At 40.7% G+C, this 15,957-nt stretch overlaps 1 protein-coding gene across 3 annotated transcripts in view; it reads left to right on the top strand.

Moving 5' to 3' along the window:
- The window catches only part of sphkap (SPHK1 interactor, AKAP domain containing), an 80,557-nt gene that overhangs the window by 36,619 nt on the left and 27,981 nt on the right, over nucleotides 1-15,957 (top strand). Inside the window, exon 1 of one of the 3 annotated variants that reach the window (XM_064302518.1) lies at nucleotides 12,268-12,502. The exons of the other annotated variants lie outside the window; for them this stretch is intronic. Within the exon in view, the coding sequence (XP_064158588.1) occupies nucleotides 12,468-12,502 (35 nt within the window). The 5' untranslated portion in view covers nucleotides 12,268-12,467. Of the gene's footprint in view, nucleotides 1-12,267; nucleotides 12,503-15,957 lie in introns of those variants that run through there. 3 annotated transcript variants of the gene reach the window in all.

The raw sequence follows: 15,957 nt of genomic DNA, 5'->3' as shown, positions 1-15,957 counted from the left end.
GGTCACATAAAACCCAGGACGATACTGTTCCTGGGTTATACTGCATATCTGATGGTATACTGCATATCCTCACGGTATACTGCATATCTGATGGTATACTGCATATCTGATGGTATACTGCATATCTGATGGTATACTGTATATCTGATGGTATACTGCATATCTGATGGTATACTGCATATCCTCACGGTATACTGCATATCTGATGGTATACTGCATATCCTCACGGTATACTGCATATCTGATGGTATACTGTATATATGATGGTATACTGGATATCCTCATGGTATACTGTATATCTGATGGTATACAGCATATCCTCACGGTATACTGCATATCTGATGGTATACTGCATATCTGATGGTATACTGTATATCTGATGGTATACTGCATATCTGATGGTATACTGTATATCTGATGGTATACTGCATATCTGATGGTATACTGTATATCTGATGGTATACAGCATATCCTCACGGTATACTGTATATCTGATGGTATACTGCATATCTGATGGTATACTGTATATCTGATGGTATACTGCATATCTGATGGTATACTGTATATATGATGGTATACTGGATATCCTCATGGTATACTGTATATCTGATGGTATACAGCATATCCTCACGGTATACTGCATATCTGATGGTATACTGCATATCTGATGGTATACTGTATATCTGATGGTATACTGCATATCTGATGGTATACTGCATATCCTCACGGTATACTGTATATCTGATGGTATACTGCATATCTGATGGTATACTGCATATCTGATGGTATACTGTATATCTGATGGTATACTGCATATCTGATGGTATACTGTATATCCTCACGGTATACTGCATATCTGATGGTATACTGCATATCTGATGGTATACTGTATATCTGATGGTATACTGCATATCTGATGGTATACTGTATATCCTCACGGTATACTGCATATCTGATGGTATACTGCATATCTGATGGTATACTGTATATCTGATGGTATACTGCATATCCTCACGGTATACTGCATATCTGATGGTATACTGCATATCTGATGGTATACTGTATATCTGATGGTATACTGCATATCCTCACGGTATACTGTATATCTGATGGTATACTGCATATCTGATGGTATACTGCATATCTGATGGTATACTGTATATCCTCACGGTATACTGTATATCTGATGGTATACTGCATATCCTCACGCTATACTGCATATCTGATGGTATACTGCATATCATTCGCTCACAGTGGGTCTCTCTGGTGGCAGGAAATTGGGCTTGGATGTGGTGGCCATCTGCTCAAGGAACAATATTCACGGAGCTTACTCTCTGGGGTTAAATAAGTAGGGGAATGCATTTAAGGCATCTGCACTGTCGTTCAGGCAAAGACCTGCACAGAGTGTAATTAAATTGATTTGGATCTAATTCATGTGCGATCCATTCTTCAGCTAGAACAGTTCAGCTGCTCTGGGAGTTGAGTGTTTGTGATTGTGATAATGGTGGTAGTGCAGATGCAAGCATGTGTACATGGGTGCGTGCATGTGCAGTTGTGTGGGATGGGGTGAAGTTGGGGGGGGGGGGTGCATATATGTGCTATTGGGTGGAATCAGGTTATTGCACCATGGTTAGGTATGGAAACTTCATGTCCATTGTGCAATCCACCCCTCCGTGAAAAAGATAAGCTAAATACGACATTCCCTTTTCATTGTGCTTCCCTTCATTGATGAGACACAGGGTTGTGTTCTTGAGTGGACAAACTGCCCTTAACCATCATTTGTGGCCTGACACAAACAGGTACTGAGCCATGAATTTCCCCGATTCACTAACGCACAATATTTCTTTGTGGTAACAGTGCAGCCCTTGTTTTCATTACATGAGTACATGTCTCTCCTCTCTCGTCCCTTTCTATTTGAGTGGTGAACTTTCTTGGGCGGTGATCGTCCTCACACATTTTTCATTTATGATCTGATACACAATGTCCTACAAAGGGCTGCTTACCTTTTTAGGCTAGGAAAAGAACATTTGGCTGACCTAGTACAGCTGGGTGTGTGCTGTGGGTCCACTGGACCCTGAGAACATTTAAGAGGTTTAATTAATGGTACATTGCCCATAGAAGTGACAAATTGGTGATTAATTTTCAAGGTTTTTAGGGGATCGTGGAAGTGGGAGGATGTGCTTATGTTAAGTGAGTAAGGAAGGGGAGAGAATTACTTTTTAAGCGTTTTAGAAATTAGCTGGGTTCAGTAATGGTTTCATTTGGTTGAATTTATTTTTTTATTAATTCCCTTTCTTTTTTTATTTGTGCGTGGGCTGTAAGCATTTGTGGACATGTAGGTCTTTCTCACACACACACACACGCACGCACGCACGCACACACACACACACTTTACATCCCTCATGCAAACCCTTCCCCTGGCTCCTCTATCTGCCTTCAATAATCCTTCTTTCTCTCACTCTGTTCTTATAAAAACCCTGTCTACTTTCACTCTCTGATTTTCTATCTCTCTCCATCTCTCTCGCTCACAGCACAGATTAAGGTCATACGATTATTGTTTGGCTCCTGAGATAAACTATCAGCCTTTTGTTGAGTTTTTTAAATGCTAATTCATTATAAAATTAGTCTCTGTCGCATTTCTCTGTCTGCCTGTGCCACCTGACAGCTTCAATCCGGGGTGAGATACACGCAAATCCCGATACTATTTACGGAACAGCGCTGAAAATGGGACAAAGCACGTTACCGGTCTGTCAGACATCAACAAAGACACAAATAGAAAAACAGAAGAAAAACAAAGGAGTGAGAGATGAAAATGAAAACGTGTAAATGCGCGGAGGGAGGGGGCGGAAGCGGCCTGAGTCATCGTATGTCGGACAGATGTTTCTAGAAGATTAATATTGTGGAGTTTATTCATTGTACTCTCAGCAGAGTTGCTGGACTGTGTCCTTTTATGCCTGCCGACCGAGGAGAAAGGGCGCTCCCGTGGTCTCGCCCCCACACCCCCCCCCCACACCCCCCACCACAGATTTTAATAAATGATAGAGACAAACTAGCATATCAGTCACACAGCGACCGTGGTTCGCGCGGAGAGCCGTGGGGATAAATATAGAAGCTCTTCGGCGCGCTGCCTGTTGATCACGGTTAGTGACAGCTCCGCAGTCAGACGTTTCCCGCTTCGCGCCTTATTATTTCCCGTTTACTCGTGAATTTTTAAGCACCCAAACCTTTATTTTTAACATCTCTGGCGGGCCGTCTCATTCGCGCCCGTATCGTCGATGTTTTGACGCGCTGTAACGAGGCGCTTGTCATTGGCTGAGCCTGCCAGGCCTAATTCAGTCCTGATTAGAGTGAAATGGACTGAATGGCCCCCTCAGCCTCCTTCACACTGAGTAATGACGGAGAGCACACCTGTATCCTAACCCTCCCAGTGTGAATGCCTTGTTCTCCGCTGAGGTATTCATCAACAACCTGCAGTTAGAGATTCACTGTTAACTGACGTATCTGATGGAGGCTCAATTCCATTTACCGACCTGCAGTACCTGGAGTGATTGATCTCAGCAGTGATTGATCTCTGCAATGTAGATTTTTCGAGGTATAACTTTCATAAATATGCATTTGCTCAGGCTGTATGGATCAGTATTTTCACTGAAGGAAAATATCAAAAGGACAGAAATTAGAAAGATAAAATGAGGCAGGGCTAGTGTCTGTTGAGGAATGTTCATATTTGAGAACTGCTGCAATTATTTATTTCAATTTTTCAAAGCAATTGGAAGAAATAAGAATTTTTTGTCTGCAGTCATCAGCAGTAATATCAGCCTGTACTGATTAGTTTCGTGGCTCTGTCCATAACACATTATTTATTTTTCTTTTATCACAAAATCTTGTAAATTGGGGTTTCGAACAAACCTTGAGAATCTTTGATCATTTCAGCAGAGAATTCACAAAAACTACCCACACGTTTAGTTGTTTTTGGTCTTTAAAAATTGAAAGAAACTACTGCTGATTATATATACACAAAACTACACCTCCAAGCTGAAAGATCCTGTTCTTTGTAAAGGCCAGCCCCACCTTTGTCCTGATCAGTCTTTGTAGTGTGATAGTCACCAGTGACCCAGACACCGATGGCAGTCACAAATATTCATTATCACATTTCTGCTCCTACTGCTATTTCTACACTCTAATCTGTATTGCATTTCTTATTATTATTTGATTACTTGGTGTGTCAGAATAGTATATAACTCTGACATGCAGTTTAAGTATTCTTTTTCATTAAAGATTTCAATTGCAATCTTGTTTCAGTATTCTGCCTTCATAGGTAAAATGGTGTTATATGCTGATACCAACATGATATGCCTTAGCCACCACCAAACATGAAGGTTATGTAGAGAGGAACTGCCAAACAGAGCATTCATTTATAATAGAGTGCTTTTTACGTATGAAAGCAAATGATATAATGAATATACGTTCTGGTTGTATATAGTAGAGCCGCATAGCTAAAAAAATTATAATAATTCAGTAACGGCACTCATTTGAGAGTCTATATAAATAAGGGTTTACTGTATATAAAGTTTATACTGTATATGGTTCCTATTGTGAATCCAGTGATCTGCAGAATTATAGCAAAACAGTTCCTCTGTCCAGATTTGGGCTGCTGATCTTTGGTTCTGCTTGGGTGTCTCTCCCTCCACTATCTCCCTGTAGTTCTAAGCGGGCCTTCACAGACCCACTGCTCCTCAGTACAGTTCCTTCTTTCATTCCCACACGGGCACTGCCCATCCTTCTCCCAATGGCGAGCAGGCATGTGAGCTAATGATATTAAGAGGGCTCATCTACAGCATGTAGCAAAGTGCAATATGTAGGTATCCTCTGACTCAGAGTTTACACTCTGTGGTCATATGCCCATTGGTTGTGGAGGAAAGCTGATGGTGTGGGGCAGGGTTGGTTTAGGCTGAATCTGGGAGGCTAAAATGAACAGGGCCCTGACCTGACTGTGAAATAATAAGGACAAATGACACCCTTTTGTTTGTTTTTTAACAAATGTGGGACTTCTTGCATGAATGGGTAATGATGTGATGTGAATATGTGGGTGGTTTTGTGGGAAAAACATTCCACCCTGCAAAATGTATTTGACTTTAATATTTTGAATCCTTTTAAACATGTTTAAAGCGCTGTTTAATTTAAAAAGTCACCAGATTAGAGTATCTGTTACATTAATGATCACTGACGTTAATGACCATTGAGATTAATCTGAGAAACGAACTCTGCTGCTGGGTCTCACATACTGCAGATGCACCTTGCCCTTCTCCTGAGAAAGAAATAAGACATAAATCCAAGTCAATTAACTTAACCTGCTGGGTGGGTTAATTCCAACATTTTAATTAGAATGACATTTGCGTGCCATTCTTTCTGAACCTCATTCTGATTAGGTAGGTGTGCTGTTGGATACTTTCATTTCCAAGTATGTTTCACATTTAAAAGGAGAATTAATTTTTCCAATATATTTTGTTTGTGCAAAACGGCGTACCATAATTAGTGCAGACGGTGCCCCAGATACCTGTTCATTATGCATTCCAAATAATGAAACTAAGTGTCAAAGCCCCCGGTTTCCCATTTGTTATCCATCTTAATTATAAACGTTAATGAACTTCTCTGTAGCTGTTGGCTGCCTTTCCTTCTGCTAATAGCTGATCACAGAATAATCCGCTGATTAAGACTCTTATGACAACTAAGCTTCAAAATGAATGTAGCGTTTTAAAGTCCCGCAGAATATTCAACAGCTGTCTCAGTCTCTCCCTACTGTACATGCCCTGTCACATGCACATGTACACACACACACACACATGAGACTCTTCATTAAGAATACACAACACCTGGGATTGCAAAATGCGATTCAACAGAAGAGGGAAAAAAGGGGAAAAAAATGTGAATTGACACCAAATTCTGTATCTTCCTTGGCTAAATCATTAAATTACTGCAGATAATTCCAAAGCAGCGTGTACAGTGAACTTATGTTTCCAGTTATATATACGAATGAGCACAAGAGATGAGATGAGCTTGTTAAGAAGAGCTATGCCTCCAGAGGTTGTAATTGCGCGCATTTCCTGATTATTCTTCAAATAATTGCATTTAATCTTATTGTTAGTTGAAACGATTTCCTGTGGCACACACGACCTGGAACTGCCGCACTCAAGGAAAGAGGTACGAGCGCGATATAAAAGCCGATATCCAGGTTAATAATTGTGAGTAAACATGTTCATATGTCCTAATCCCTTTTGCTGGCACCTTCATTTTAATTCCACTCACAGCACGGCTCAGGAAAAAGAACTCGCATGGCAGACCGGCAACCTCGTCTCTGCCTCCTTTGTGCAACATCAGAGGTGAATTTGTCTTAATAGTTTGGCTCCAGATTGTAAGTACAGAAGTGGGGTTTACCAAAGCAGCATGTGCCGGTTCCATGCGATACCCAGCCAAACATATGCTAATTTGTGCGAGTACACCCACATTAAGCTGTTATGCAAAGACCCCAATTACCCATACGAACAATTAGCTGCAAAATGTATCTGTGTGTAGGACAAATGGAAGAACTGGAATTCTTTTGATAACATGCACGGTAATGGGAATATCCTGCTTATGTGCCTTAGCAACAGCATCACAAGAAAATTAAAACTACTGTTAGACAGAACAAAATTTGTCTGCTCTTGCCACATGTCCATTAAAGTTGATAATCTTATAGGGATTACATACCCTCATCAATAAACCATGTAACATTTTATACTGAACTGCACATGTTTGGTTAAGATCCACACCAAAAACTGTATGAGAGTTAAAATTCAAAATTAAATTCTCCTAAATGTAAAAAAAATCTCTCATTGTAAAAGTCGCATAAAACGTGTTTTCCAGCCTCAGGCAGTAAACATTCAGACTCTAACTCTCAAAAGAGAACAGGCTGAGGCTTTGCTCTGCAGTGCCACTACACAACCAAGCCTGGAGGAATTCCCTCTGGAGTGTGCATGAACTTCCATTTCAATTCAGCTTTCGGTTTGTGTGCAAATCCCATGTTTAGCCTTTAAATGTGCATAAGCGTGGTTAAAATTGAATTTGTGTACTGTGCATGCACTGTCAGGGTCCTGTAAATGCTTTGATTCTGCTATGCTAAGGCTCCTCGTTCTAAATTGGCCCGGCCTGCACCTCCAGCAGGGTTCTGACTTTGTCCGGTGTGACTGTGTGGGGGTGTGGCTTTGGCCCGGCTCTCCTCACAGTCACCCTCCAGGACTACAATCTGTCGCACGGCGCCCCACTGCCCCTCTCTTCCGATTAAAAACGACAACTGAGGACAGAACAACTGGCGCTCTCCAACCATCATTAACCTCTCTATCTGATTATAATAATCAACTTCTTTAATCATATCCCACTGTTATTAATGTGACCATTCTCCAGCAGAGGCGAAATAAAATAAATAGGGAAAAATAACTGTGAAAGCAAGTATGGTTAGACTGATTAATGATGTCATTATCTCTAATTAATGCTGGAGGAACAAGCCATCCCTGGCTTTTAAAAATACACCGCTCTCCATTTGTGTGTGTGTGTGTGTGTGTGTGTGTGTGCGCGCGCGCTGCCGGTGATATTGTACATATGGTAATATTGATATGTATGGTGAAATTTGGACATAATTGCAATTACCATCATAGTTACAAAAGCAGTAACTATCTACATCATTTCTGCCATCTTTCTATTGTTTTTTACCTGCAGTATCAATGTGACATGGGTCGTAATGAAGATCATATTGCAACTGCCGTCAGCAATCTCTTTTTCTCCATCTTCGGTGAACAAAAAAAAAAGCCAAATTACATTGAAAGCCGAGAACAAAAACAATTGTTGCTTTAATTTAATACTTAATTCTGAGTGAAAGCCATCACAAATTGTTTTCATAAGCTAATCATACACATACACACACACACTTTAATAGGCTAATCACACACGTACACACACACTTGCTATATGGAGCTCTGTCCCCCATTATTTGTCCCCCACTGCACACACACACACACACACACACACACACACACATACCGCCACAGGTTTTGGTTTAAACATGGTGTCCACCTGCTTGCCACCATGAAGCAGTGATTCAAACAGAGCCGTGGGTTTTGATGCCCCTAACCAAGAATATAGATGTGGCCCCAAAGTGCTCCACCATAAACCACACCCTTCACTTAACAGCTGAAGGATGATTGTGGCCCTAAATAACTGCACAGAGTGTTTATGCCAGTGGCTGGTTCTGGATTCAAAATCCTTTTATGTGGCATTCAATTTCACATAAGGAGGTGTGAAAATTAGTCTGCTTTCATACTGGTATAATGCTATCCATTTGGCGTCCCAGATATTAGCAATCCAAAATTTTTTGGCTGTTGTGCTCTGTGTGTGGGCAAGTGCATTAATGTACAACCATAGTACAACTCCGCTGCTGCTAACATTAGCTCTTAGGAATAACACAAGAAAGTGTTACTGACAGTTCAATAATGTGTATTGCTAAAGCGCCTTTTCAATCAGTTCTTGAATACCATCATTTTTGCAACAGTGAAAGGTATGGCTGCTGCAACAGGTAAGCAGCGGAAAAGGAGCATTGGAACAAGGAAAGAAAAAAGAAAGGGATAAAAACAGTAACCGGAAACTTTCACATTTTCAAATTAAGGAACATATTGAAAAACAAGAGCAGCAGAACAACAGCTCAAACAGCTCTGCTCAGGACACAGCAGGCCATGGCTTTATGACGGGCCTAACGAAGGCAACGGAAGCACAGGAGGAGGTGTTAAATAACCTCACGTGTGACTGCCTCGCCGTGAGGCTGCTGCTGTCCAAGGTCCTGCAGGCCTTCCAGGTTTGGGGAGCCTGGCAGGTCATCCAACAGCAGGCAAAGAGGAGGAGCAGCCCTCCCTCCAGTGGCCTGGCCAGTTTCATGTGTTGCTTGTGAATTAAGGGTGTTTTTAAAACACAAGCATCATGTTTTTAATACAGTTCAAAGATTAGTAATAGAGGGGGCATTTGTTAACACAAATAATAGCTTGCAAATAATAACTTACATACTATCCATTTACACTGCTGGACATTAACCGACCTACAGTATTTCAGGCTATTTACTGAATGGTAGTGATGTATGAATAAGGCTTCATTAATCACAAATTCAATATCTTTAGCTATCATCAACGATCTGAATTGAACCGATCACAATGTTTTGCCATTGAGTGAAGTATTCCATTAATTAAAATCAATTATTGACAGCACTTGTGCTTACATGGTCACATGGTTACTGGTTTATAAAGCCTCTCTGGGTCCAGCATAGCAGTCAGAGCTCTTGTCCCTGATGCAGTGATGCTCTCCATTGTCTGGCTATACCAGAGCTGACCATGGCTGGGAGTCCCACCGAGCGATGCTAACTGGCCTCCGAGGGAGGGTTTCAGTCAGCAGCACATCGCTCGCCTCATCATGCCGGTAGTGAATGCTCTGGTTGATTGGGTGCCTGCCGTCTGCCTGTATCAGTTGTGTTGGTTGTGCAGTCAAACAGGCCCATAATGACATTGGCACTGGATTATGCATGTTGAGATGCATGTTAAGATGTGCATGTTAATGTGTGCCCTGGCCACCTCTCCCACCATTACCGAGACAGCCGCAGCGATTCCTGCGTCAGGAACCTGATTCTGTGATCTCACTGCCCCCAGTCAGGTTCCATAGCCACAACGCTGCCCTGCTGGTCAGTGGAGAGGCCTGTCCCAATGCTAAGTCAACTGAAAAAGCTCACATCAAGTTTCTGTGTCAGCTGTGGAAGGTCAGCATATGCTGTCACTCAGAATATGTACTGAAGTACTTCAGCATGAGTGACAGCACCACTTGGTCTGTCTACCTAGCTGCATGTGCCACATCGAGGGCAACACACCTGACCCTGCAGTTATTACTGAGGAAAAAATGAGAAACAAATGGGCAGTGCCTTTTCCCTGCATCCCAACACACTTCAGGAAAGATGGAAGTACAGATGGACAGATACATTTTCAGTGTCTTCTTGATAACCCCCCCCCCCCCATTTTAGATTGAGGTGGAAAAACCAGCGTGCGCACACACACACACACACACACACACATGCACACACATGAACACACACACACACAGACGCACACACAAACATACATCACCAGAGAAATCTCCAAGGAGAAATAAATAAATAATGAAAGCTAACTTGGTTTACTTGCAGTAGTTTGACAGTATTTTCAGTAAGGGATGCTCATGAATGTTCAAATGATACAATTTCCTTGCAGGCATGCAGATGTGAATATTAACTAAGGAACCCCTGCTTTCAGAAGTAGGCTGACCTGAAGCTGTGGTCAAGCAGGGGAAGGGGAACATTGCTCTCCGGACCTCAAGGAGATAGGCAGCGAGGTCAAGAACGCAGACCAGAGTCACACACACCCTCTTACCTACCACACACACCATGAACCCCCCGCCCATACAAACACACACTCACACACACAACCACTCACACTTATTCCCATGCAGTTACTCTCCCATAAACAATCACTCACACACACAACATGCATTGAGACTAGCCTCCTATTGTTTTGTTGATAAATCTGTGGGCATTTTCTTTTTTTATCCAAACTATAGAACAGCTACATTAGCTGTAGTTCCTCAGGGATCAAATGCCTTGCTGCATTGCTTTACCCTGGGGGCAACAGTGAGGGGTGAGACACACTCAGTTGCAATGAAAAGAACAGCATTAACATTACTCTACTGTCTATTATATTGTTCTGTTTTCAAATCGTTGTAATGGCCATCAAAACAACAATAGAAATTGCTGTTTCAAAGCTGAGAAATAATCTATTTGACAGTGGCTATTAATAATTGTTGTTTTTTTATAAAACCGTCATTCTAATAATAAAGTCAGAGACATTAGGAAAAAAATATATACAGTACATCTCAAGGAATACCCAATTGGGTTGAAATGTTGATGGTTTGATTATTAAATGGGAGCTTTTTTTCATTAGCTATGGTGTTCAGACTCTATGTTTTTTACTGTTGACTAAAACTGAACTATCACGAAAGACATATGGTGGACAGCAGGCTGAAAGCAAAGCCCAGGACCGTTTCTGCCCAGCTGCAGCCCGCTAATAGGTTGTTTCTGACCCTCTCCTTCAGGCTTCGTCAATAACAAGGACACAAGGGTCAGCAGCAGGTCAGGACTGGTGCAACTGTGCATAGATTGGCCAGATTGTAGGTCAGTACCGTACCTACCTATGTCCTGACCTGATCAACCCTGGTCCTACAGTAGGTCCGGTGTACCAGTACTCAAAGAGAGAGACCAGGCGTAGTGTGGTGAGGGGGGTCCTTTGTGGTAGCATACTGTGAGAGTGTTCGTTTTTTTTTTTTTTTTTGGGGGGGGGGGGGGGTACTATGGGAATGGGGAAAGATTAAATATTTCATAATTTGTAAGAATGTAGGAGGAATTATGTCAAAGATGGCTGCCGAGTTGGTCCAATGAGTCAATTTTATTGCATCTCTGAACATGGACAATTTCATGCAATTTCAGATTTATTGGCATGACAAAATTAGCATTTGTACTGCCAAATACATAACAATGCACAAAACTTTGTGCTGACCCTTAGTGATGAATAAAGACTTTTTAACTTAGTCATGCTCCACTATGTGCAAAACAAATAAATTCTTACACCCACTCACACTACTGCACTCCACTAGTCCTAGTGTGCACTGTACACCATGCACAGTGTTTGCTCTTCATATGAAGGGTCATTTTCACCAACATTTATTCACTCAGCACGAGCCATTTGTATGGCACATTTATGTCTGGATTTTCGAACAGCAGGACTTCTACTTGCATATTTGAAGTAAAGTGTGTTAGTAAAGTGTACAATGATGCAATTTCACCTGGGATTCCAATTCCGACCCACAGGTCCAAGATCCAGTCACCTAAACACTCCACAGCATTGCAACCTTGTTTCCCCATTAACAGCGATTCTCAAAATGACTTCAAAGAATAACACACGCAATGTGATTGATAGTAGTTTCATATGAAGGTATTGTAAATCCCGGGAGTTATTATTTCCTCGCTTTGATGCTAAAGCTTCAAAATGGACAGTACATAATTTCATGAAGAAAAAAATCAATATTAATTAACTTATACGTTTTGACACGTCATGACGTGGATACACCACATAAGGACGCGCAGATTGGTTTGGACAAGCGCAAACTGTTTCTCTGATATTCAGTCCTGTTATTCTTAAAGAAGACGGCAGTTTGCTGCTGGAGGCGCGCGGCTAAGTATAAACCCTGGCAGAGTCACGGCGCTAGCACTGGAATCCTTCACTCTTCATTCTGGGATGTGCATCATCACGCGCTGCCGCGATCTTTCTCTCCGGTCGAAGATATAATCACGCCGTTCTTGGTTGTTTATCTTTGGCGGGATGGCTGGGGCAAAGTGCCTTCTCAAAATGCCGAGGTATGTGTACGTCCCTTACGGATTGTTTTTCAGCGTAGTTGTGCATGCTTTCCACAGATAATACATGATGAAAACAGGCATTTTTTGCTCATAATGCACTTTATAAAATGTATTCTCTTTACATATTTCACTGTAGTGTTAAGACGTCAGTAGGGCAAAAGGTTTAACAAACACATACATTGTAACTATATATTAAATTTCTCACCTTTTTTCAACAATGTAGCCTATGTGATCTTAATATTATTTCTCTCAGAAGGCGCCTAATAACGTCAAGGCATCTACTTGCAAATCCTGCCTGGAAAACTCCATTTGTCCGTTTTCTTAGCGCAGAGCAGTAAACAAACCTCACTACTGGCTCCCCTGTCTGGGGATTTGACCATCCGGGAAAATATATACAGGTTATGGGCTACAGAAAGCAAATTATTGCAATAAAAATGTGATTTTATTTAGTTCTAAATTAATTTTACATTATTCCCAAATTAGAGATTTTAACCTGCGCTCTGAATTAAATTAGAAGCGCGCGTGACAGGTTATTCTAATGTGTTTTCACCAATAATTGAATTTGTTATATTATATTACATGTGTTTATCAGATTTTTTTACAACAGCTTTCTTTATCACCAAAGCGCACTGAGTATTATTTCTCTCTTTGTGTTTTTTTTATTTATTTTTTATTTATTTTATTTTTTATGAAGATGCCATAGTCTGATGCTTGTTTTGTAACATGAAAGATTTTTTTAATGGATGTTTAAGTGTAATAATTGAGGTAACAATAGTAGATTTATAAAATAGCAGAAAATTTGTTTCGCGTGCTGTTTAATTAGCTGATATTTAATATCCTACATAAAGCTTGGAGTTTGTCTCCGCAGTGCCATGTTTTTGCGGTGGGAAAATTATCTACGTAAATTATATGTTGGTTGTTCAGTTTCGTGGTTGCCGATTGATTAAACCAGAACATTTACTCCATATTAATCTGTTTGCCAAGTTCTGAAACTATGATTGCAATTTGAATTAATATACAGACCATATATATCACTGTGTCTGGTCGTGACCATCAACAGAATTCAGCCCACACAGTGCTTGGCCGTTACAAACATAAGTAATGACCTAGGCATGAATAATTTACCCTCTCTCATTATAACAAACGGTTTGTGAAGTCCGTTTAAGATGGTGATGAAATGTGGCTTAGCATTAAATTAGCTCAAGCGTGTTCCGATACGCTCTGTTTGAAGTGTCTGATGAGCTGTCGAGATAAAGGATTTTAGCCTAAAGGTCAACAGACCAATAGATCCACAGGGCGGGGGCGATTTTATTAACTTTTTTTATGTTTCCCGATAATTCATTTAGAAATGTATCATCACTTATCATCTTGATATATCTCGTATGCAACGTATATTAAAAATTATTACCTGGGTATTTACAGGCTAATCAAATTCATTGTGGAATAGTTGTGTCGCTCAATAAGTAGGCTTCTATCCGTGGCACAATAAAGTCGTACACAGTAAAATGTCCAGTGTTCATTCAACTATTAACAGATTACATTTGGTCCCACTCTGGAATGTGGGAAAGATGTGGTAAGAAAAAAAAATTCCTGAATACCATGTTTACCAAATCACATCCTGATCGCGGTGTTGCGGTGAAAAGCACCGATCCACATGAGCGGAAGAGGGTCTAAAGAGGATGTTAGATACACCAGTAGTTACTACATTTGAACAGTTTGCACATTAACTTCACAGCTGTATCGTTCACGGCCCCTTTATTATGCTTAACGGGGTTTATACGCGTTTGATGTTGGTAGTAGGCCTTGCAAAATATTGGAACGTATCAAATTAATTTCTATACGTCAGGTATATTAAAACGTTTAGGGAGATTTGGAAATGGTAAGTCAGTTCTTATTGTATAACCAAATACCAAATGTTGTACATTTTCTAGGTACATTTGAACAGGCAAAATTGCATATATAACTTGGTTGCTATCCTGCGTCCCCATATTGTGTCTTGTGGAGGTGACAAACAAAAGGCTATCCCCATGATGGATGGGTGGAGGTATTGATGGATGGGTGTGAGCCTCGTGTGAAGACATTCTCTCGTTTTGCGGACAGACATTCTCTACCTATTAGGTCACATTTAGGTTATTGAGCACAGCGCTGTTGTTGCCTCCTAACTAGGCTACTACATTTTAACTGGCCTGCTGTCAGTCTTGTTAAAAACATTTGTAACACAACACAGGCATACCCACCTCTGTTGCAGGTCTTTCTCTGCATAAGAAGAGGACATTAATTAAAATCATTATGTGTGGAGCAGGGTAAAAAAGAGGACATTAATTTAAATCATTATGTGTGCAGCAGGGCATCTTTATCCAAACAGCATACATTTTTAAAATGGAGCCTAAGTGACCAGCATCAGTGTAGTATCATCTCTGGCATTTGGTGTGATGACACTATACATGACATCTGTGATATTACATGGTCCAATAATTCTAGATTTAGCCCAGCTGTGTCCTCTTGGTTCTGGAGCATGAGCACGACCATGAGACAAGACCTGAGTTGCATCATTAACCCAAAGTAGCCTTTAAAAATTAATATATAAAAAGTACAGTATGTGTGCCATTATTCAGGTTTTGAGTTTGTGTATTGGCAACTAATGAAAAGCTAAGACGACTGCTACGGGCTACCTCTAAAGAGATTTAGTTGTTGCTAAAGCTGGTTATGTCATTTTTCTGTTGTACCTAATGCAGTGGTCTTTAGAGGATAGTTTGTCAACAATTCATATAATGAAATTGTGTTTTGTATTCTGTAGTATGACCTGTATTACAATTCTGTATTACAAAGAAATATTTTCGAAGAACATTTGACTTGTTGGGGGGTGGGAGGGATGTGACCCCATTTCCTGCTTTCCCCCCAAGTAATCCCTGCCTATGAGAGGGATCTGTCTGTGTGAGGCTATCCAGATTCAAATATCCACTTCATTCAAAACACACACGATAGAACAGATGGGAAATCTCTTCCACTTAAGAGTTCTCTGACTCATGTAGAATGTAAGCTAATATTTTCAGAAAAACATTTATCTTTTGAGAGCGTGTCATTATTGTTCGATTTTTTCCATTTTATGAAGTGGCATTTGGTACAATGGTGACTATACTTGATTGTGCATTTAGATTTGTGGAATGGAGCTGTTGAGTGAATTTAGTTCTTGGCTGCACTCCTGGAGTTTTCTTTCTAAAAGGCCCAAGAAGTCTGCACAATTACAAAACTGTAGGATAAGCCAATTTACAGAATCTGATTTGATCATTTGGACAAACACATCATTTTTTATTTTGTCATGGTTGCTTGCATTAGTACGGTTTGGAAACAAATGGGCTGATGCACTTTCCAGCACATATACAGTCCACATATACAGTCCATATATACAGTCCACATATACAGTCCATATATACAGTCCACATATACAGTCCATA

This window comes from Anguilla rostrata, chromosome 12 (genome assembly GCF_018555375.3).
Source record: "Anguilla rostrata isolate EN2019 chromosome 12, ASM1855537v3, whole genome shotgun sequence".
Lineage (NCBI taxonomy): Eukaryota > Metazoa > Chordata > Actinopteri > Anguilliformes > Anguillidae > Anguilla > Anguilla rostrata.
Note: the sequence above shows the minus strand (reverse complement) of the source record. Positions and strands in the feature narration are given on the sequence as shown.